Genomic DNA, 23,690 nt, shown 5'->3' with positions numbered 1-23,690 from the left:
TCCCTCAGCACTGCACTGGGAGTGTCAGCCTAGCTTTCTGTGCTCAAGTCCCTTGAGTGGGACTTGAACCCACAACCTTCTGACTCAGAGGTGAGCGTGCTACCCACTGAGCCACAGCTGACACTCAGGGCTCGAATTTCCAAGCCCCGTGGAGGCGGGTTTGGAGGCGGGAGTGGGGGAAAATTGCAGAATCGGGAGGCACGAACCCTTCCCGCCCCCAACCCACCTCCATGCCCGTTTCCCAGGAGGCGGGTACCCGACCTGGGCTGGGAGCCGCCTCCCTGAAGCGGGAAGGGGATTAGTGCCAATTAACTGCCTGTTAACAGGTAGTTACATAGAAACATAGAAGATAGGAGCAGGAGTAGGCCATTCGGCCCCTCGAGCCTGCTCCGCCATTCAATGCGATCATGGCTGATCATCCAAGTTCAGTACCCTGTCCCTGCTTTCTCCCCATATCCCTTGATCCCTTTAGCCTTAAGAAATATATCCAACTCCTTCTTGAATATATTTAATGAACTGGCCTCCACCGCCCTCTGTGGCAGAGAATTCCACAGATTCACCACTCTCTGGGTGAAGAAATTCCTCCTCATCTCAGTCCTAAATGGCTTACCCCTTATCCTTAGACTATGACCCCTGGTTCTGGACTCCGCGGCCATCGGGAACATCCTTCCTGCATCTAGTCTGTCCAGGCCTGACAGAATTTTATAGGTTTCGATGAGATCCCCTCTCAATCTTCTAAACTCCAGCGAGTACAAGCCCAATCGACACAATCTCTCCTCAAACGTCATTCCTGCCATCCCAGGTATCAGCCTGGTGAATCTTCGCTGCACTCCTTCCATGGCAAGAACGTCCTTCCTCAGATAAGGCGACCAAAACTGCACACAATACTCAAGGTGCGGTCTCACCAAGGCCCTGTACAACTGCAGCAAGACATCCTTGTTCCTGTACTCAAACCCTCTTGCTACGAAGGCCAACATACCATTTGCCTTTATAACCGCCTGCTGCACCTGCATGCTTTCCTTCAGCGACTGGTGCACAAGGACACCCAGGTCTCTTTGCACTTCCCCTTCTCCCAATCTATTGCCATTCAAATAATAATCTGCCTTCCTGTTTTTGCCACCAAAGTGGATAACCTCACATTTATCCACATTATAGTGCATTTGCCATGTTTCTGCCCAATCACCCAACCTGTCCAAATCGTACTGGAGTTTCACAACATCCTCCTCACAGCATACCCTCCCACCCAGCTTTGTGTCGTCTGTAAATTTGGAGATACTACATCCAATTCCCTCGTCCAGATCATTAATATATATTGTGAACAGCTGGGGTCCTAGGACCGATCCTTGCGGTACCCCACTAGTCACTGCCTGCCACTCGGAAAATGACCCGTTTATTCCAACTCTTTGCTTTCTATCTGCCAACCAGTTCTCTATCCAATCAATACCTTGCCCCCAATCCCATGCGCCTTAATTTTGCAAGCTAATCTCTTATGCGGGACCTTATCGAAAGCCTTCTGAAAGTCCAAATACACCACATCCACTGGTTCTCCCGTATCTATTTTACTAGTTAGATCCTCAAAAAATTCCAGCAGATTAGTCAAGCACGATTTACCTTTTGTAAATCCATGTTGACTTTGTCCGACTCCAGTCACAGTTACATGGACAGACTGGAGAAGCTGGGGTTGTTCTCCTTGGAGCAGAGAAGGCTGAGAGGAGATTTGATAGCATTGTTTAAAATCATGAAGTGTTTAGATAAAGTAAATAAAGGGAAACTGTTTCCAGTGGCTGATGGGTCGATAACCAGAGGGCCCAGAATTAAGGTGATTGGCAAAAGAACCAGAGGCTACATGAAGAAAAACTATTTTACACAATGAGTGGTTAGGATTTGGAATGCACTGCCTGATAGGGCAGGGGATAAAGATTCAATAGTAGCCTTCAAAAGGGAATTGGATACATACTTGAAGGAGAAAAAATTGCAGGGATATGGGGAAAGTGCGGGGGAGTGGGACTAACTGGATTGCTCTTCGAAAGAGCCGGCGCAGACTCGATGGGCCGAATGGCCCCCTTTGGTGCTGTATTTATTCTATGATTTCATTTTTTTTTTTAAAATCTGGCGTCAGTAAAAGTGACCATGAAGCTGTTGGATTATCATAAAAACCCGACTGGTTCACTGATGTCCTTTAGCAACGGAAATCTGCCATCCTTACCCGGTCTGGCCTATATGTGACTCCAGTCCCACACCAATGTGGTTGACTCTTAATTGCCCCTCTGAATTGGTCTAGCAAGCCACTCAGTCGTGGCGACTAGAGGTGAGCAATAAATGCCGGTCTTGCCAGCGACGCCCACGTCCTGAGAATGAAAAAAAAGGCGGGCGGAATAATAAACAATATAAATTGTGGTCAATGTGTTCTCCTGGACTAATTTTGATTGCCTAAGAGAGTCACAGAAAAAATTACGAGGTATTTTTCTCCCTAAAAATTGGCCTGTGTGTTTTTTATCTGTTCTTTTTTGCCTCTCTCCGGTGGGTGGCGGGTGTTGTTAACCACAATGCTAAGAGCATCACAACTGCATGGGGCAGGCTCAATGGAACAGCTGGTCTCTTTCAGTCCTTCATCTTCTGGATGTTTGCTGCCCCTCGGCGACATTATCCGAAAACACATCATCAGGTTCCACATGTACGCTGACGACACCCAGCTCTACCTCACCACCACCTCTCGACCCCTCCGCTGGCTCTAAATTGTCACACTGCTTGTCCGACATCCAGTGCTAGATGCGCAGAAATTTCCTCCAACTAAATATTGGGAAGTCCAAAGTCATTGGGCTGGATATTCATTGAGGAGTCGGGTTGGAGGCAGGACTACAACTTTCGGGGTTGTAGTCCCGTCTCCATCGAGATGCGGCCAATCCACGCGATTTTAACTTGATTGACCTTGTTGAGCCCACCCAATGGGCTCAGCAGGCCAATTAAGGGCCACCCGGCAACACGTGATGTCACAGACTGAAATTTCATCTGTCAAGATATTTTGACAGATGGAATATCAGTGTTTCACAGCTGTTTGAAGCTGTCAAACACTGACAGTCTTACTTCTAACCTGAGTCCTTCGACACAGACTCAGTTAGAAATCTCACTGGCACAGAAAGCTGCAGGCTGTCACTTTTGACAGTTCACAGCCATTCTGCTTTCTGTGCTGGTAAGATGGCGGACTCCTGGGACCTAGAGGAAGGAAGGTTGTAAAGGTAAGAAAAGGTAATTAAAACTTCTTTAATCACTTTAGACACACCAAACACACTTACCTTTGCACTCATGCACACATCACTCACCTGAACACCAACATCTCGACCCCTCCAAGTCCTTCAACCCGACGGGAATCCCACACTTCAACCTTCAAAATAGGGATTAGGCTAAAAATTGCCTGTTAACTACCTGTTAACAGGCAGTTAATTAGCACTAATCCCCTTCCCGCCTCGAGGAGGTGGGTCCCAGTGTGGGGCGGGTACCCGCCTCCTTTGAAACTGGCATGGAGGCGGGTTGGGGGTGGGATGGTGTCGGGACCCCCGATTTCGGGATTTTAACCCCCCCCGCACGCCTCCAAACCCGACTCCACGGCCCAATGAAAATCCTGCCCATTGTCTTCAGTCCCCAGCACAAACTCTCTTCTCTAGCCACCGACTTCATCCCTGCTCCTGGCGGCTGTCTGAAGCTGAACCAGGCCGCTCGCCACCTTGGTTTGACACTGAGGTGAGCGTCCGGCCACATTTTCGCTTTGTCATCAAGACCGCCGACTTCCACCTCTGTAACTTCGCCCGTCTCCTCCCCACCTCAGCTCATCTGCTGCTGAAACCCTCATCCATGCCGTTGTTACCTCTAGATCGACGTTCCTGCAAAGCCGCCCGGCCGCGGACCACGCAGCCGTCCGTAGGTCCCGCGCAAGGTGCTTACTGGCTTTTCAATGGGAAATTTTGCGCAAAACTTTGAATGGGCACACCCAGAATTTTTTTTATCAGAAACATTGCTCTAGACTTGACTATTCCAATGATCTGCTAGCCAGCCTTCCATCTTCCACCCTTCATAAACTTGAGCTCATCCAAATCTCTGCTGCCCGTATCTTAACTTGCACCAAGTCCCGTTCACCCAACACCCCTGTGTTTACTGACTTACATTGTTTCCCGGTAGGGCAATACCTCGATTTTAAAATTCTCATTCTTGTTTTCAAATCCCTCCATAGCCTCGCCCCTCCCCATCTCTGTAACCTCCTCCAGCTCTACAACCCTCCGAGATCTCTGCACTCCTCCAATTCTGGCCTCTTGCGCATCCCCAATTTTAATCGCTCCACCATTCAGCTGCCTAGGCCCAAAGCTCTGGACTCCCCTCCTTAAACCTCTCTACCTCTCTCTCCTCCTTTAAGTCCTCCTGAAAACCAACCTCTTTGACCAAGCTTTTAGTCAAATATTCTGATATCTCCTTCTGTGGCTCGGTGTCAAATTTTGATTGGTAACGTTCTTGTGAAGCACCTTGGGACGTTTTACTACGTTAAAGGCGCTATATAAAGACCAAGTTGTTGTAGACTGAGCTTCGAGGGCTAGATTTCCAGACCCTCAGGATAACTTTGGATCCAGCAAGTGTTTTAAGGGCTAGTTTTAATCTGTAACTATAGTAGATTTGAAGTAAATACTTTGGGACACATGTGAAATATGTGCAGCATACTGGGTGTTGATAATATGTTGATTCCGTTCTGGTGCACTCGTCTTTGCAACCATTAGGACTCATAATGATTGCAACAGAGGGAAAGAACAACCGTTTCCCCTGGCACTTCATGACGTCTCCAAGAAACAACTCGCTGTGTTTCAGATGCATTGTTATGTAGAAAAATGCAGCAACCATTTTGTTCCCAGTAGAGATGCCACAAGTAACATTACGATGGCAATGCCTGACCCCGACACCAGGACAACTCCCCACTCCTCAATTATTTCCGGGAAATCCTACAATATCCCACTGAACAGGTAAACAAGGTCTCGTCTAAGAAGGGCAGCAACTTGCGGCACCCTCCTCAGCAGTGGACTACAAGTGCCAGTTTGGTTTTATCTGTCCGAGTCCCCTGGAGTGGATCATGAACCCATAATCGGAGGTGAATGCAAGACTTAACCTGAGCGATCTTTCAAATCCAAACTGAAAAATGCTAAAATAAAATAACACAGCGAGCTCTGCCAGGATTTGGAAAAGATTTAAAAAAAGGACAGGTCAACGTTTTAGCCGAACAGACCAGCCCTGAAATTGTTTCGTTCTGTGGGTGATATGACCACACAATCTGGGCGGGCGAGAGAAGAATTTGAGGCAGGCGCATTCACAGCAGGCCTCTGCTACTTTATTTGTGGGTTTCAAAATTCTGTCGAAAATGTGGGGCCGGGGGGGGGTGCGGGGTGGGGCCCGGGGGGGGGGGGGGGCGTGGAAGATACTTTTGGTGACTGACCCCTTCCATGCAGAGGTCAATGAAAGAGGCGAGACTGGCAGGGTGACGCCATTCATTTGCCGTTCCTGCCAATTCCCCTTCCGATGGCACCACTGCAATGTACACATGCGAGCAGGCGTACTTACTGGCCAGAACCTAACCCTAGCCCGGTAAATTTTACAACAGTCACCTTCCACAGGGCGACTGACCGGGGAACGCGGCAAATTCAGAATAAGCCCCGAAAATGGCATGGATGCACACTGAAAGAGTGCCCAATGCCCTGGTTCTAGGATTTAGAAGTTGGGATGCATCTAAGATGTGGGGGCGGGGGGGGAGGGGAGGAGGTGTGGTGGGGACGGGGGGAGGGGGGAGAGGTGTGGTGGGGACGGGGGGAGGGGGAGAGGTGTGGTGGGGAGGAGGTGTGGTGGGGGTGGGGGGGGAGGTGTGGTGGGGGTTGGGGGGGAGGTGTGGTGGGGGGTGGGGGGGGAGGTGTGGTGGAGGTGGGGGGGGAGGTGTGGTGGAGGTGGGGGGAGAGGTGTGGTGGGGGCGGGGGGGAGGTGTGGTGGGGACGGGGGGAGGGGGAGAGGTGTGGTGGGGAGGAGGTGTGGTGGGGCGGGGGGAGGTGTGGTGGGGGCGGGGGGGAGGTGTGGGGGCGGAGGTGGGGGCAGGGGGAGGGGTGGGAGGTGTGGTGGGGGCGGGGGGGGAGGGGGAGAGGTGTGGTGGGGGGGAGGTGTGGTGGGGACGGGGGGAGGGGGAGAGGTGTGGTGGGGAGGAGGTGTGGTGGGGCGGGGGGAGGTGTGGTGGGGGCGGGGGGAGGGGGAGGAGGTGTGGTGGGGGCGGGGGGGAGGTGTGGGGGCGGAGGTGGGGGCAGGGGGAGGGGTGGGAGGTGTGGTGGGGGCGGCGGGGGAGGGGGAGGAAGTGTGGTGGGGCGGGGGGGAGGGGGAGAGGTGTGGTGGGGGCGGAGGTGGGGGGAAGGTGTGGTGGGGGCGGGCGGGAGAGGTGTGGTGGGGCGGACGGGAGGGGGGGGAGATGTGGTGGGGGCGGGGGGGGGGAGGTGTGGTGGGGGCGGGGGGGGAGGTGTGGTGGGGGCGGGGGGGGAGGTGTGGTGGGGGCGGGGGGGAGGTGTGGTGGGGGCGGGGGGGGGAGGTGTGGTGGGGGCGGGGGGGGAGGTGTGGTGGGGGCGGGGGGGAGGTGTGGTGGGGGCTGGGGGGGAGGTGTGGTGGGGCGGGGGGGGAGGTGTGGTGGGGCGGGGGGGGAGGTGTGGTGGGGCGGGGGGGGAGGTGTGGTGGGGGCGGGGGGGAGGTGTGATGGGGCGGAGGCGGGGGTGGGGGGAGGTGTGGTGGGGCGGGCGGGAGGGGGAGGAGGGGTGGCGTGGGCGGAGGTGGGGGGGAAGGTGTGCTGGGTAGTGGGGGAGGGGTGTTTGGGGGCGGAGGTGGGGGTGAGGGTGGGGGAGGAGGTGTGGTGGGGCAGGGGTGGGAGGGGTGTTCGGGCAGGGGAAGGTGTGGTGGGGCGGAGGTGGTTAGGGATGTGCGGTGGGGGCGTGGGTGGTGGCGGGGGTTGAGGGGGAGGTGTGGTGGGGGCGGGGGTTGAGGGGTGTTGGGGAGGAGGTGTGGTGGGGCTGGGAGGGGTGTTCGGGCAGGGGAAGGTGTGGTGGGGCGGAGGTGGGGGTGGTTAGGGATGTGCGGTGGGGGTGTGGGTGGGGGCGGGGGTTGAGGGCGGAGGTGGGGGCGGGGGGGAGGGGTGTTGGGGCGGAGGTGGGGGTGGGGGGAGGTGTGGTGGGGCGGGGGCGGGGGGGGAGGTGTGGTGGGGGCGGGGGGGAGGTGTGATGGGGCGGAGGCGGGGGTGGGGGGAGGTGTGGTGGGGCGGGCGGGAGGGGGAGGAGGGGTGGCGTGGGCGGAGGTGGGGGGGAAGGTGTGCTGGGTAGTGGGGGAGGGGTGTTTGGGGGCGGAGGTGGGGGTGAGGGTGGGGGAGGAGGTGTGGTGGGGCAGGGGTGGGAGGGGTGTTCGGGCAGGGGAAGGTGTGGTGGGGCGGAGGTGGTTAGGGATGTGCGGTGGGGGCGTGGGTGGTGGCGGGGGTTGAGGGGGAGGTGTGGTGGGGGCGGGGGTTGAGGGGTGTTGGGGAGGAGGTGTGGTGGGGCTGGGAGGGGTGTTCGGGCAGGGGAAGGTGTGGTGGGGCGGAGGTGGGGGTGGTTAGGGATGTGCGGTGGGGGTGTGGGTGGGGGCGGGGGTTGAGGGCGGAGGTGGGGGCGGGGGGGAGGGGTGTTGGGGCGGAGGTGGGGGTGGGGGGAGGTGTGGTGGGGCGGGGGTGGGGGTGGAGGTGTGGTGGGGGGTGGGGGGAGGGGAGGTGTGGTGGGGCGGAGGTGGGGGTTGAGGGGTGTTGGGGGGGAGGTGGGGGTGGGGCAGTTCCGCCACCCAAAGCCCTTGAGAGCAGGTTTAACAGGGGTGTTTTTACCCAGTGTTCTGGCCAACATTTTCCCTTCAACCAACGTCACTGAAAACAGATTATCTGACCATTTATCTCCTCGCTGTTTGTGGTACCTTGCTGTGCGCAAATTGGCTGCCACATTTCCCTACATTACAGCAGTTCAAAAGTAATTAATTGGCCGTGAAGCACTCCGGGTCGTCCTGAGGTCATGGTAAGCGCTGTATAAATTTCTTTCATTCTTTGGTTTGTCAAAAAAAAAATCGTTCCTATTCTCAAACATTTTCCATTTTCGTTTCAGATTTCCAGCATTCACAGTTCTCTCTTTTTCCTATTAGCCAATATTTCAATTGGAATCGTTGTTTAATGATTCCCGAGTCTTAACAGCACTTACATGCGGAATTTCAACATTTGAAATTAAAACACAGTATTCTTCTGCCTCTCCGTAATGAGTCCCATTTGAATCCTTTTAATTGGGAACCCTAGTGGAAAATGAAATTGCCCAATATATCAAACCATCTCCATTCAGCAAAATCCATTAGTATTGATTTAAATACATTAGAAATCATTTGGAGCTTCAGATAATATTTCCTGCATAATAAAGGGATAGTTCCATCAGCCATGGCCACAGGAACATGCATCATCTAAATCCTAACTCGCCTTTCAAATACCAAAAGTCCCGATAAATCACTGCAGCTTCTATATCTCCTTTGAAAGGTTTAATCAAAAGGTACGACATTGCCATGCTAAAAATGAGCTTGAATCCAAAGGACCCCATGTACTACTGAATTCCAATTAAAGCCCACAGCAACCATTTGGAATATTTTCACACTCACAGAAATTTCAGCACAGGACGCCGAAGCTCTCTCCTCTAATTCCCATCCAACCTTCAATAATTATCCTCTTCAAGTGCTTATTTCTAGTTCCCTGTTACATATAGCGATTGACTCCCTATCCTCGTAGCAGAGAGGTCAATAACCAGGGGGCAGAGATTTAAAGCAATTGGTTGAAGGATTAGAGGGGAGTTGGAGGAGAAATCTTTTCACCCAGAGGGTGGTGGGGGTCTGGAACTCACTGCCTGCAAGGGTGGTAGAGGCAGAGACCCTCATCGCATTTCAAAAGTACCTGGATAGGCACTTGAAGTGCCGTAACCGGCAGGGCTACGGACCAAGAGCTGGAACGTGGGGTTAGGCGGGATAGTTCTTTTTCAGCCGGCAGATATGATGGGCCGAATGTCCTCTTCCTGTGCTGTAAATTTCTATCATTCTATGATTTTGCAAGAGTCAGTCGTGGCTCAGTGGGTAGCACTCTCACGTCAGAGTCAGAATGTTGTGAGTTCAAGGCCCCCTCGAGAGACTTGAGCTCAAAAAGTACTTAATTAGCTGTAAAACGCTTTGGGGCATCCTGGTGTTGTGAAAGATGCGATATAACTGCAAGTTCTTTATTTTATTCTTTCATGAAGAAATTTCTTCTAACCTCCCCTGTTGAGCTTCTGATACTAATCTTACATCTCTGCCCCTCCCCGCCCCCAGTTTATATTTGCGTGTTAGTGACTGTTGCTTGGCGTATTAAAGTGATGCAACGCTTCACATAGAAACATAGAAAAATAGGAGCAGGCGTAGGCCATTCGGCCCTTCGAGCCTGCTCCGCCATTCAATATGATCATGGCTGATCCTCTATCTCAATACCAGTTGACGTAATAAAACTCACTACACACTTGGTTTGAGTATAAAGCAAGGCTTTAATCAACTTGTTTCAGAACATGGAGGTCTAGTTGTACTTCACTAGTTCCTTGTCTTACAAAATGTCCCTGGAAAGCTGGGGCCCACGCCCGAGTATTTATACTCCTTGGACGGCGCCACCAGCTGGCCGTCCAGCGTTATTTCATAAGTAATTTCTGGATGATGAGATTTATAACACCATATTCCCGCTGTCTCCCCATACCCCTTGATGCCTTTTGTGTCTAGAAATCTACCTATCTCCTTCTTAAATATATTCAGTGACTTGGCCTCCACAGCCTTCTGTGGTAGAGAATTCCACAGGTTCACCACCCTCTGAGTGAAGAAATTTCTCCTCATCTCAGTCCTAAATGTCCTACCCCGATTCAGAGTTTTGAACTGTAGTTTATGGGCTGGGTACGATGGTGACCCAGCACACACTGTGCTGCCATAGAACGGGCGGGCACAGGTTTCCCATCATGGGATATTGGTAATGTCAGTCGCACAGTCAGAAAGATGAACTGGGCAGGAACTGGAATATGGATGCCAGCTGATTCCAGGGATTCAAGACCAGGAAAGGTGGGGGGAGGGGGGGGAGGGGGGGTGGGGGGGGAGAGGATCAGCTTGCATGCACGTCCAAACTATCAGCCTTGTGGAGGTTGCTCTGTCCGTCACCTTCTATTCTGTGGATCAGCATTAAAAAAAGCTATGAATGGCATCACTGGCCACAAGAGTGAGCAATGCTCAAAATCCTTCTGATTGATATCTCAGCCCCAAAACAAAACACACTTCTACGCAAATTCATACATTTTCCCCGTCCACGGCACTGAACGCAGGATAGCTGCTCCGGTAAAAGGAGCAGGACAAGACAATCCGATCACTCCAGGCCCCTCTACGCACTCTTGGCAACTCATCACGGAGCTGAACTATCATTGGTCAAGAAGCAGGCGAGCTTGCTTGCCCTCTTGGCTGGTGTCGCGCAGATGACAAAGAACCACAGGAAAGGAATAATATCTTCAACAAGGCAAAAATGCATGAAAGAAAGATTTGCATTTTTAGGATACCGTATCACATCTCTCAGGCATTTCAAAGTGCTTCACGTGCAATAAGAACATAAGAAATAGGAGCAGGAGTAGGCCAATCGGCACCTCGAGTCTGCTCCGCCATTCAATAAGATCATGGCTGATCTGATCCTAACCGCCAATCCACTATCACAGAACCATCTCCTGAATCTAACAGAATTAGACACACGAAATAGGAGCAGGATCAGGCTACACGGCCCCTGGGCCCGCTCCGCTACCCACAGGGCCATGTCCGATCCGAACCTAGACTCATGTCCAAATTCCTGCCCGCTCCCTGTAAACCTTAATTCCCTTTACTTCTAGGAAACTGTCTATTTCTGTTTTAAATTTATGTAATGATGTAGCTTCTACAGCTTTTTGGGGCAGAATATTCCATGGACCTATCGCCCTCTGAGTGAAGTAGTTCCTCCTCATCTCAGTTTTGAAAGAGCAGCCCCTTATTCTAAGACTATGCCCCCTAGTTCTAGTTTCACCCATCATCGGGAACATCCTCCCCGCATCCACCCGATCCAACCCCTTCACAATCTTATATATTTCAATAAGATCGCCTCTCATTCTTCTAAACTCCAATGAGTAGAGTCCCAATCTACTCAACCTCACCTCATATGACCACCCCCTCATCCCCGGGATTAACCGAGTGAACCTTCTTAGTAATGAATTACATATTACACAGAATTTACAGCACAGAAACAGATCATTCGGCCCAACTGGCTCTACACGAGCCTCCGCCCACCACTCTTCATCTAACCTTATCAGCATATCCTTCTATTCCTTGCTCCTCCATGTGTTTATTCACACGATGCTATTCGTCTCAACTGCTCCTTATGGTAGCGAGTTCCAAATTCTGACCACTCTCTGGGTAAAGAAGTTTCTCCTGAATTCCTTATCAGATTTATTAGTGACTGTCTTTATTTATCTATATTTATGGCCCCTAGTTCTGGTCTCCCCCACAAGTGGAAACATCTTCTGTACATCTACCCTATTGAACCCCTTCGTAATATTAAAGACCTCTAAGAGATCACCCCTCAGCCTTCTCTTTTCTAGAGAAAAGATCCCCTAAAGCCTGTTCGATCTTTCCAGACATGTATAAGCTCTCAGTTCTGGTATCATCCATTATCAACTTTTTTTTTTAACGCCTTCTCCAGTGTCTCTATATCCTTATATTATAATATGGAGACCAGAACCGTACACAGTACTCCAAGTGTGGTCTAATGTTTCTCGTCATGGCTCCACCTCCCATTGATCTGGCCTGGTTCTCCGGCAATATAAACCAAATTGCACAGGGCTGCAAGACTAGAAACATTCATTATGAATATTATTTTCGTTAGCACTCCAAAATTGACTTTTCTCTGTAAATAAATGATCACCCTAATAGCCTAACGTTTAATGTAATGATAATTGCATTAAATGGTAATGTAAGATGTCAGCCGTAATTAAAACTTTGAGCTCAATGGGCCATTTGCGAATATCGCTAAAATTAATTTGCTGGGATATGTCGTTTTACAGTATTTCTTCAGGCTAGGAAGAATTTCAAATGCAAAGACATTTTCCATAAATTTGTGCGTCATAACGATGCTTATCCTTCATTTCCCAACATACTTGTTCCACACTGCTCAATCTAATTCAAAAACTTACCCATCGTTCGCTCGGCTTAAAGTGAGGAAAAACTCCCTTTTAAAAACGGGAAGAGACGGGGCTGAGGGGCAGAATCAGCGGCTTGTGGAGAGGGAGGAGGAAAAGCCAGCCCCGGATGCTGCTCCTCATCACTGTGCTGGAAGGAATGGGATTGGCGTCGATGCCAGCCCCCCATATGTTGGAATAGCTTTCTGATGCTCGCTATTCCGGCTTACAGGTTGCGTTATTTGGAAGAGGTACCAGAGGGCAATTGGGAGTCTACAGAACCAAGGTCAGAGCCTTCAGGACATGAGGACAGGAAAGGTTAGCACAATGTTAAGAAAGAAAGATCTTGCATTTATACAGCACCTTTCACGACCACAGGAAGCACCAAAGCGCTTTACAACTAACAAAGTAGTTTTGAAGTGTAGTCACTGTTGTAATATAGGAAACGCAGCAGCCAATTTGAGTAAGCAAGGTCCCACCAACAGCAATGAGGTGATAACCAGATCATCTGTTTTACTGAAGTTGGTTTGAGGGATAAATGTTGACCAGGACACTGGGGAGACCTTCTTTGAAATAGTGCCATGGGCTCTTTTATGTCCACCTGAGGGGGTAGGTGGGGCCTCGGTTTAACGTCTCACCTGAAAAATGGCACCTCTGACAGTGCAGTGCTCCCTCAGTACTGCACTGGAGTGTCAGCCCAGTCTCTGGAGTGGGATTGAACCTACAACTTTCTGACTCAACGAGGTGAGTGGTTTTTTTCGTTCCTGGGATGTGGGCGTTGTTGGCAAGGCCAGTATTTATTGCCCATCCCTAATTGCCCCTGAGAAGGTGGTGGTGAGCCACCTTCTTGAACTGCTGCAGTCCTTGTGGTGAAGATACTTCCACAGTGCGGTTAGGGAGGGAGTTTTAGGACTTTGACCCAGCGACGATGAAGGAAAGTGCGATATATTTCAAAGTCAGGATGGTGTGTGACTTGGAGGGGAACTTGGGAGGTGTTGGTGCTCTCACGCGCCTGCTGCCCTTGAATTTCTTTTTGGTAGAAGCTGTGGGTTTTGGGAGGGGCTGTCGCAGAAGCCTTGGCGAGTTGCTGCAGTGCATCTTGTAGATGGTACACACTGCAGCCACGGTGCGCCGGTGGTGGAGGGAGTGAATGTTTAAGGTGGTGGATGGAGAGCCAATCAAGCGGGCTGCTTGGTCCTGGATGGTGTCGAGCTTCTTGAGTGTTGTTGGAGCTGCACTCATCCAGGCAAGTGGAGAGTATTCCATCACACTCCTGACTTGTGCCGTGTAGATGGTGGAGTGGAAAGGCTTTGGGGAGTCAGGAGATGAGCCAGAGCTGACACTGTAGCTATGTTCACAGACATTTGATACACTCGCCGCATGGGGAAAAAAACACTTGTCTTTATAGATTATTTGCAAAATTCTCACATTTATTTACTGTCAAAGAAGTGTTAAACTTTACATCAGATATTAGTGGTGGGGGTCTCGTTATTAACAGGAAATACACAAAAATGATACTTTGAAGCAAATCTTTGCTGGGACCGTTCAAATCTTAAATCCCAGGTCATGATAAATAAATAAACTCTTGAGGGTTTTAGGTGGAATGAAAAATGGCAAGGTCACACTCATGGTCCAGGAGGTCAACCTGCTTCTTTGATTGGCTGAACCAGTTTGTTATGACAATACTTCAAGTGCCATTCACCCCTTCCCCCCCGCTCCCCTCCCTCCCCCCCATCAAGTATATTACAGTAAAAACAACTGGAGCCCGATTTCACCGCTTTTAGCCAGACTTGGCGCAACTGGCTTAACTACTCAGTAAAAGATTAAAGGGCACAACTCATTTGGCCAAATAATAAATCATTAAAGGCAGCGGTTCCATCGGGAGGGCAAAAGGGCGAGAGAGAAATGTTTTTTTTTTAAAAAAGGGTTACGAAAATAGGTGAATGAAGTAAAAATGGCAAACTTGTGGTTTAATCTGCACAATGGACAAGTTCCAACAGAAAGAAAAAAAAACACAATTCATCATATGTGCAATCGGGAGCTTCACACAATATTTTCATCAAATTCCTTCCGTTTAAAATTCTCTTATATTTAGGTCTGACAATGTATTCGATTTATTTTACACTAGCAATACAACAAAATATATTTTCTTTAGCCATTTCTCAGTGAGAACAGATAACTGTACAGCTGAGCGAACGTGAGGTGTAAGGCCTGCGGTTGAGCTGCTAGTGGCTGACCAGGGTCTCCATTCGCACACTGAAAGGAGACAACCGGCTCTTAAAACCGACCAATGATGCAAAGTTCTTTCCTGTGTTCAACAAAGCCACTCCGGGAGCATTAAGGTACTACAGACAACTTTCGCAGGGTTCAAAGACCTGTCTCTCCTATTATAATGCGTGGCTGGGCCTGGGGCCTGGGGTTGAGCCTGGGGCCTAGGGCCGAGGCCTGGATTGGGGATGGGGGACGGGGGGGTGGTTTGGGGCGAGGAATACAAGGTGCAACTATATATACAACTGTGTTCAAAACTGCTGCACTGGAATGGCCAGAAGTTCTCTCACTGCATCAGCAGCAGCGCACAAACGCGCAGAGACCCGATGATTTGACTGGTTTTATTTGCGACGGAACAATACGTTTCTGTGTAGTGAGAGAGTCCCTTTTCCTCACAAAGCCCTCGCAGAACTGCAGGGCCCAGCTGTGTTTTTTTTTTCCCTGTACAATGTAAAAGCACCACAGGTCGCTGCACTGTCCATTCAGGTAGACATGAGGGGTGGCACCTGCAGAGGTCCGATTGTTTTCGTTGTTTTCAATGCATGTGTTTCACAGACTAGTTACCAGCTGCATTTGTCCTTCCCTCACGTCCCCTTCTGGAATAGATTCTTCCTTGTTAATGGGGATAATATATCCGTCGCTGTTGCCCCTACTGATTTGATAGTACGTTTGGAGTTGGTTCCCAGCCCCGAGGTTGGGCATGCTCTTGTAGTAAAGGTCCTCGTTGTCACTCCTCTTGGAGGGCGACAAGTCCTCTTCTGCCTCCGGGCTGGTCTCCGGGTAGGGAGAGTCTCTCAGGTTGGGCATGCTCGTGTACAGGGAGTCTCTGTTGGGCGACTGCAAGGGGTCGTCGCCGTCGGCTGTGAGCTCAGTGACGTAGCCAGTGTCGGCCTTGGGCTCGGCCCGCTTCTGCTGGTGGTACAGGAGGGAGTGGGTGCGCTGCGGAATCAGCGGGGCTTCGAGCTCCGGGTGGCGCCGCCCCCCCGGATGGTCGCCGCGGGCCAAGGACGAGGCGTCGGCCACGATGGCGTCATCCTCGCTGCTGCTGCCGCCGGCGGCGGTGGCGGCGGCCACCTTGGCGGCCAGGCTGCGGTCGAGGTTGAGGTTCTTGTGGCCGCTGGCGCGGAGGTTGTTGTGCACCAGTTCGGAGATGATCATCTTCTCAAAGGCCGTGTCCCCCAGGCTCAGCCCGCAGTCCAGCGCCTGCACGCTGTCGTTGGTGAAGTCCCCGTTCCGAATGGCGTAGCTGTTGCTGAAGTTGCCGTTAAGTGGTAGGGTATCCATCGCGCTTGTGTCCCTGCCGTTGTTCAGTGAATGCCCTGGAAACGAGAATAGAAAAAAAAAAATAGGTGGCAGCGTTAGCAGTTTGTCTCCTTTTTATTTTTAACCTTCCAAGCCAAAGAAAGAAATCTTTTTAATGTATTTCAGGACAAAACAACGATGCATGTATTTGCAGTGTTTAAGGTTAAGATACTAGGATGCCCCCTTTCCCCACCCCGCCATTGAAATGAATCGATATCTTCGCCGGTGGAGAGAGACTTAACATTGGCAGCACCTGCCAGCTCCGACGCTCCGCTTGTCCTTGCGCGTCTAAGGCACGGCCGTTACACGTGGCTCTACGCGGGACAAGGAAGACCAGGCAAAATGGGGTTTTGTCCTAAATTACCTTAAAGGCGACTTGGGGAAAGAAAATGCACCACCTACACAAAACAAGTGCAAATAAACATACCAAATGAAATCCAGACACTAGCAGGCAAAACGATTTCACATTTCTTTTGTAACGAGACATCAGATGGTGGAAAGCAAAGGATGAGGGCGGCGGGGAGGCAGGGATGGGAAAATGGGCAAGCACGAAGTAAGCATGACAAACACAGAACAGTTATCCTCTTGGAACTACGGGTATCAGGCTCCACAAGCACCATCTGAAAACACTATAGACATCAGCTGGGTCGACTCACATGGGCAATTCACATCAAGTCTGTCTGCTCAGGCTATCTGGTGTAAGAGTAGCTGATATATAAAAGAAAGTACAACGATCACTGTAACATGAGGAAGGATCACGCAACATCTCAGCAAACCAGTCAGAGCAAGGACTCGTCAAATTAGACCGCAAGCAAGCAGGAATTATCCTTTTGGTTTTCTCTCCTCCGTGTGTTAGTTTTGGTGGAAACACTTATCTTTCTTTGGAGAGCTACCACCCCCCGCGCTCTCCCCACCCCCCCCGCCCTCCCCTCATAAGGTCCAAGGTAGCTTGCAACCACGCAGCCTGTATCAGTCACAGTGACGGCACCCGAATGAACCCACACAGGCTGTTAGGGGGCGTAGGGGGGATGGGGGCAGGGGTTTGTGGAGAAGGCCCCGAGAGACCACGGCCTTGGTCAACTAAAGAAATGTGTGCAATGTCTTCAAAACACAGGTCGCAGAAGATAAAGTCTAGAACAGTACACGTCGGTCGTGGAATGCAAAGGAGATGCCACCCGAAACCAGCCAGCAGAGGAACAGCAACCTCTCGTGTGTTTGCAGAAAGTAGGAAAAGGTTCGCACGAAAAATGGGTCATTTTAGGGGGATGTGTTTCGGAACAGGTAGGAATTTCTTCTGCTACAGCACAGACATGTAAAACAGCCAGCACGTGAAATATCACAAACACAAACGCACAACAAAAACACACATTTGCGAGTAGAGCATGCTTTGGAAAGTGGTATTTTTATTTTTTGGCTACTTCGACTAGAATGATGCAAAACGTGACTGGCTGCGGCGTGACTGCTGCACCATATGCAATGCGTGGAGGGGGGGGAGAGCTTTACTGACAGCAGGAAAACAAAATAGCCTGCAAAAAGTTAGCAGCGTCCAGAACCAACTCTTGAAATTGGGTTCAGTCCAGCTGACCTGGGGGTGTGGCGGCGGGGGGGGGGCATCTTGCCAGTTTTTCAGAGAGCCAGAGCCTGGCTCAGTCATCGACTGGTCTCTTAAGTCTGCCTATCATTACGGAACGACCTGGTTTAACTGAAATGGTCTTTCAGCCTGGGGACCACCCTCAGCCTCTTGCGGACGTGCAGCGGAAAGGCACAGAGACTCCAATATGGCGTCTGCATGCTTTATTCTGCACAGTAGGAGTCTCGTCAGTTGAATTCACACCAGTTCTACTGACCTGTGCAGATATTTAACTGAAGCAATTGTTCCCCTCTCCTTTTCTGGCCAGTTTCCTCCCCCCGCGCACCCCCCCCCCCCGCCACACCTTCTTATTTCCAGGAGGCCTCAACTCTTATTGGCATACACCCATATGGCCAGCCTAGACAGTGAGCGTAGGCATGCTCTCCGAGTGTCTGATGCGCACTACACAGGGCTTGCTGGGTTATCAGGAGCAGGAGGAAACTGAGCAGGACTTTCCCTTCCCCGAGCCCAGAGCTACCAAACTCCCAAGAGTAGCGCTCTCTAGCGACAGACAAGGGAAAATCCAGTCCTGGCATCTTGTAGCCCTGGCAGCTCCGCAACGTCGGGGCAACTAGCTGTCCAATTTGGAGGAAGCATCTCGATGCTTCATTTAATTTAACAAAAGAAAGCAAATGGGATTGTGCCAATTGAATTTGCACCGACGATGTTCAGGCTTGTGAAAGTACAGTCTATAATCCCTATCTTGCCAGCAATTTTATATGTTCCTTTATAGCCGGTCTAATTATACAGTCAACTGTATGCCCACTGAGTCTACTTCTGACCTCCAGTTATGTTTTCACCAATTGCCTCATTTCAAAAAAAAAAGGAAAAAAAACAAGCATGCCGGAATTTTTTTTTACATTTGATAGGTAAAGTTAAGTTTGACTCCCATACTTGTCTCTCTGTAGGTCACTAGAGGGAAGCATAAGGAAAGAGCAAAAGACAAATAATGAATAAAAAAGCTCGGGTTAGATTCAACACACCACTTTTAAAATACGCCCGCTATATTTTTTTCCTTCTTTGGAAGTTGAGCTTCGGCTCTTAGATTACTCGCAGTATCAAGACAGATGTTTGAGAGCAAATGGAATTCCAGTCCCAACACTGAAAGTCATCTTTTCTGATTGAGAGGCAGAACGCGATCAAGCGACAGGCTTCCATTCAAATGCTACTGCTGTGGGGAGGGCTGTTGTGATGGTGACTGGCGAAAGGGAAATGGTTCTGTTTGCTGTCTCTAGGCGCAGCTGCAATCCCCTCCTCGCTGCCAATGGTTCCTCCCATCCCTCTCCTCAAGGTGTTGACTTCCGCTAGCACACGATTCGACACATGCACCCCCCCATCCCGCGCCCCCTCCTCCCCCCCCACCCACCCACCCCTGCAGCAGCTCACCCATTCTCCATTCGACAGCCTACTCGCAGGGTAGGGGATGGCAGTCTGCCCGCACCCGACATTCTCTCACCCGCACTCTTACAGCAGGGAGTGTGTGTATGGGGGCGGGGGGGGCACGAGGGTGCGTCTCTGGCCATCAGGAGCAGGGAATCCTGACCCAGCCCCTTCTCCCTTCCCCAGCACAGGGACACTGCCCTAGCTGTTGCGTTGAGCTCACTCAGAGCAAGCTGGGAACTGAATCTTGGGATCCGTCCCGTTCAGTTACACACAGACTGTAGCTAGTGTGCCTTCGGGGGGTCAGGGTTTGGGGAAGTGTGTGTGTTGGGGGGGGGGGGGGGAAAGAGTGTGTGTGGGGGGGGGTGGGAAGTGTGTGTGGGGGGGGGAAGTGTGTGTGTGTGCGGGGGGGGGAAGTGTGTGTGGGGGGGAAGTGTGTGTGGGGGGGAAGTGTGTGGGGGGGAAATGTGTGGGGGGGGGGGGAAGTGTGTGGGGGGGGGAAGTGTGTGGGGGGGGGAAGTGTGTGGGGGGGGAAGTGTGTAGGGGGTGCGGCGGGGAAGTATGGGGGCGGAGTTTTCTTGTAATTAGTACTTTGCTGACTATCGAGCGCCATTACTGTGATAAATCTCGCATTGAAATGACTCCGCAACCTCTTAGCATTTGCCAGCGTAATTCTGATCACAGTTCCATCCTAACTAGTTCACCAGCACCCAAGAGAGAAACTTTCAGCAGTTGTGTTAACAATCGTTCGCCAAGAGTTAAGTAAGCACACCTGGTGAGCTAAACACGTCAGCTGAAGGGGCATTAAAGACAATGGTTTCCGCAAGTAAGGTGTTATAAGGGTTGTTAGTGCCATGGGGTCGCAGAAGAGGATTTGTTAGTAGATAATTGCCCGTCATCCCTAAAGCAACAAGACAGAAAAAGATACATCAGTTTGGGTTTTTTTTATTTGTTAAGCTCACAGACTCTTTCAAAACACACAAGTGAAGGTTGGCCCTCTCAAAAAAAAAAAATGCCGCGTTTAAAATTCGGCTGACAAGGCCTGGTCAGCTTTGAAGTAAAATTGCAACGCGTTATGTCATTCTTCATTCATCACGAGAGCGAGAGAGAAAAAAACCCCCCAAAAAATAGGTGCTTTCTATTCATTTTTGAGGCTTAACAAGGCCTGTGCGGCTTTCAGACTTGCAAGACAGTGCCGCATTCCGAAGGGAAAGGCGAAAATTAATAGCTATTTGACGTGCTTCACCTGCACTGAGGAGCTTCTAATTCTCGTCATGCAGAACGACTCTTGTCTCTGTATTCACTGGTATTTTGTTTCCACTGTCGAAGTAAATTTTGGCCCATATTGGGTTGTAGCTGCAGGTCATACGTTAGGGGATCTGATCTCACAATCACCTCCCTCCCTTTCCTTCCTCCCTCCCTCCCCTGATGGCTCAGTAAGTTTATCCAGTGAGTAACTGACCCAGGCAGACCAAGAGGATTCCTGGTCTACTCTCAGCTGGGCTACAATAGCAGCAGCAGCTTGCATTTATATAGCGCCGTTAACTACCAAAGGCACTTCCACAGGAGCGTGTCCTCGGCGAGAGAGTGAAGAAATAAAAATGGAAAGGGGGAAAAAATATATAATAATCGGCCGCGCTTCCAGCACCCGCTCGCAAACGAGAAGGTTTGCGGACGTTGGGCGAGGAGAGGATCAGGGAATCGCCCGTCGCGCTCTCACGATCAAAAGTCTGTCACTCGCTTGTCAAGGTACAGGCGTGAGGGTTGGGAGGTCAGGGGTGGAAGGTGGAGGCCTGTATCGGGGCAGGGGAGGGTCGACGATTGGGAGCGCACAAGTATAAATCGCTTACCGCCAAGGTCGATGCCTAAAACAAGCAAAGGAGGATGTGACTGTTCACAAAACTACGAACTGGTTAACAGTGCAACTTCTCATCTGACTCCCCCTCCCCTCCCCCCACTATGCCTGCGTATTAAGCCATTTATTGTACGGTTGTTGACGTGGGATTTGTTCAGAGCATTGCTGCAGGCCGCAGCAGCTCCACTGCCCCTTGTTTGAAATAACTAATTCCTCGAGGCATTCATTTTAATTTAGAACGGGCAGCAACGCGGTGTTAAGTTGCCGAACTTAAAAGGCCGGGGAAATCTGACTGTTAAATCATTGCCCATTTAATTATTAGGAAATTAACTGGCCTACTTTTGCACCATTTACCGAAAGAGTTCCGACGTGCTTTTCCTGCTTTCCAAAACGTGCGCGTTTTTCGCTGTTTTAGATCAACACATTCATAGAATCATAGACATTTACGGCCGACAAAGAGCTATCAGGCCTAATCCCACTTTCCAGCTCTTGGTCCGTAGCCCTGCAGGTTACGGAACTTCAAGTGCATATCCAAGTACTTTTTAAATGTGATGAGGGTTTCTGCCTCTACCACCCTTTCAGGCAGTGAGTTCCAGACCCCCACCGCCCTCTGGGTGAAAAAAGTTCTCCTCAACTTCCCTCTAATCCTTCTACCAATTACTTTAAATCTATGCCCCCTGGTTATTGACCTCTCTGCTAGGGGAAATAGGTCCTTCCTCTCCACTCTATCTAGGCCCCTCATAATTTTATACACTTCAATTAAATCTCCCCTCAGCCTCCTCTATTCCAAAGAAACAACCCCAGCCTATCCAATCTTTCCTCATCGCTAAAATTCCCCAGTCCAGGCAACATCCTGGTAAATCTCCTCTGCACCCCCTCCAGTGCAATCACAACTTTCCTGTAATGTGGTGACCAGAACTGTACACAGTCCTCTAGCTGTGGCCTAACTAGTGTTTTATACAGTTCTAGCATAACCCCCCTGCTCTTATATTCCATGCTTCGGCTAATAAAGGAAAGATTCCCATATCCCTTCTTAACCACCTGTCCACCGTATTCCTGTCTCTTTCTAAATGGTGACTACTTATATGGTAAAGTTGGCAAGGCGGGGGAGCCCATGAACCGAAAAGCGGCAATTTGCAAATGACGCACGCGCGGTTTATGGGGAGAACTATGTGGTCAATAAAGTGTACAAGGCTAAGCTGAGGCTCTGACCTGTGACCTCTGGGGGTGTGCCGAGGTTGCACATGATGAAACCGCCTTCCCGTGGCCTGTGATTTTTTTTGACCCGGTAAAAGTGGCCATGGGTTGGAGGTGCGCAGACACGGCAAATCTACCCATTCGGGTGAAACTGAGCCGTGCGATCTCGGGTCCCCCCCCCCCCCCCACAAACACCACGCCGGCGGACTGCGGAAGACAGCGCAGCCGAGCCCTACCCCACCCTCATCCGCCGGCCACAAACGCCCAACGGGTGATCGCTACACAGCTTTCAGAAGCAGGACACCCCCTCCCCCGCTAACCCAGAGGCACCGCAGCCAATTTTAAGTGGCCCTCGGCTGAGAGCAGCTAATTCTGCACAGGCCGGTGATCGAACCAAAGGACCCTTCCTGATCTGTGTGGCTCCGAGACTGTAACTTTAACTCTCGAGTCCACTGCTCCACGGTACGGTAGTTGTACCGGTTATGTCACTGGACCAGTAAGCCAGAGGCTGGTCTAATAATCCAGGTAGAACGTGACTTCAAATCCCACCCAGATTTTGAATTCAGTTTTTAAAAAAAAATCTGGAATCAGTAAAAGTGACCACGAAACTGTCGGATGGTCGTAAAAATCCAACCGGTTCACTGAGGCCCTTTTGGGGAAGGAAACCTGCCGTCCTTACCCTGGTCTGGTCTGGTCTGGCCTACATGTGACTCCAATGTGGATAACTCTCAAAGGCTGTCTGAAGCGGCTGAGTAAAGCACTCAACGGCAACTAGGGAAGGGCAATAAGTCGTTCGCATAGAATAAAATCATAAAGAAAGACTTGCATTTCTATAGCGCCTGTCACAACCATCGGACGTCTCAAAGCGCTTTACAGCCAATGAAGTATTTTTGGAGTGTAGCCACTGTTGTAATATGGGAAACGCAGCAGCCAATTTGCGCGCAGCCACCTCCCACAAACAGCAATGTTATAATGACCAGATAATCAGTTTTTGTTAGGTTGATTGAGGGATAAATATTGGCCCCAGGACACCGGGGATCACTCCCCCTGATCTTCTTCGAAACAGTGGCCATGGGATCTTTTACGTCCACCTGAGAGAGCAGACGGGGCCTCGGTTTAACGTCTCATCCGAAAGGCGGCACACCTCCGACAGTGCAGCACTCCCTCAGTACTGCACTGGGAGTGTCAGCCTAGCTTTCTGTGCTCAAGTCCCTGGAGTGGGACTTGAACCCACAACCTTCTGACTCACAGGCGAGTGTGCTACCCACTGAGCCCCAGCTGACACTGAATAAGAAACACCGCGGAAACAAAAATGTTCTCCTCTTGTGTACACTAATAAAACAAGGTTGGGCACGTCACACAACTGAGGGATGCATATTTTATCACTGCTTTTTGTCTTTTTTTAAACCAGCTGCAATAAGGTAATTAAACATTTAAAAGATCACATTTTAATTTAGGTCTGAGATAATGAATCATCTGATAAATATTTTACTTCAAGTGCATCTGTGCTGGCTTCTGCCTCACTGATCACTTAGTCAGCAAAGAGCTTTTCGATTACGCAGACGGTGCAAACCTCTTGTCCACTCCAGTTATCGTCAAGATACATCAACAGGAGAAGCTAGTCTTATATTTATCTCAAGTCATGGCTGTGCCTCCATGTGGAGCCCTATTCATAACCGATTTACAATCAATATTAAGATTATCATCATATAAAATCCATGCGTTTAGTCCAATTGATCTGTAAAATCCATACACAGTCGAACCAGCCCAG

The 23,690-nt window shown here is 50.6% G+C and overlaps 1 protein-coding gene across 1 annotated transcript in view; it reads right to left on the bottom strand.

The window, feature by feature from the left end:
- Positions 1-14,240: 14,240 nt before the first annotated feature.
- Positions 14,241-23,690, bottom strand: part of adgrl2a (adhesion G protein-coupled receptor L2a) — a 777,020-nt gene continuing 767,570 nt past the window's right edge. The window contains exons 22-24 of the mRNA XM_085983501.1: positions 19,640-19,768; positions 18,382-18,399; positions 14,241-15,874 (exon numbers count right to left, since the gene is read on the bottom strand). Of these exons, the coding sequence (XP_085839627.1) occupies positions 15,105-15,874; positions 18,382-18,399; positions 19,640-19,768 (917 nt within the window). The 3' untranslated portion in view covers positions 14,241-15,104. The remainder of the gene's footprint in view (positions 15,875-18,381; positions 18,400-19,639; positions 19,769-23,690) is intronic.

This window comes from Somniosus microcephalus, chromosome 3 (assembly GCF_052327205.1).
Source record: "Somniosus microcephalus isolate GS21.2 chromosome 3, FLI_Smic_1.0, whole genome shotgun sequence".
Lineage (NCBI taxonomy): Eukaryota > Metazoa > Chordata > Chondrichthyes > Squaliformes > Somniosidae > Somniosus > Somniosus microcephalus.
This window is presented reverse-complemented; position numbering and strand designations above follow the sequence as displayed.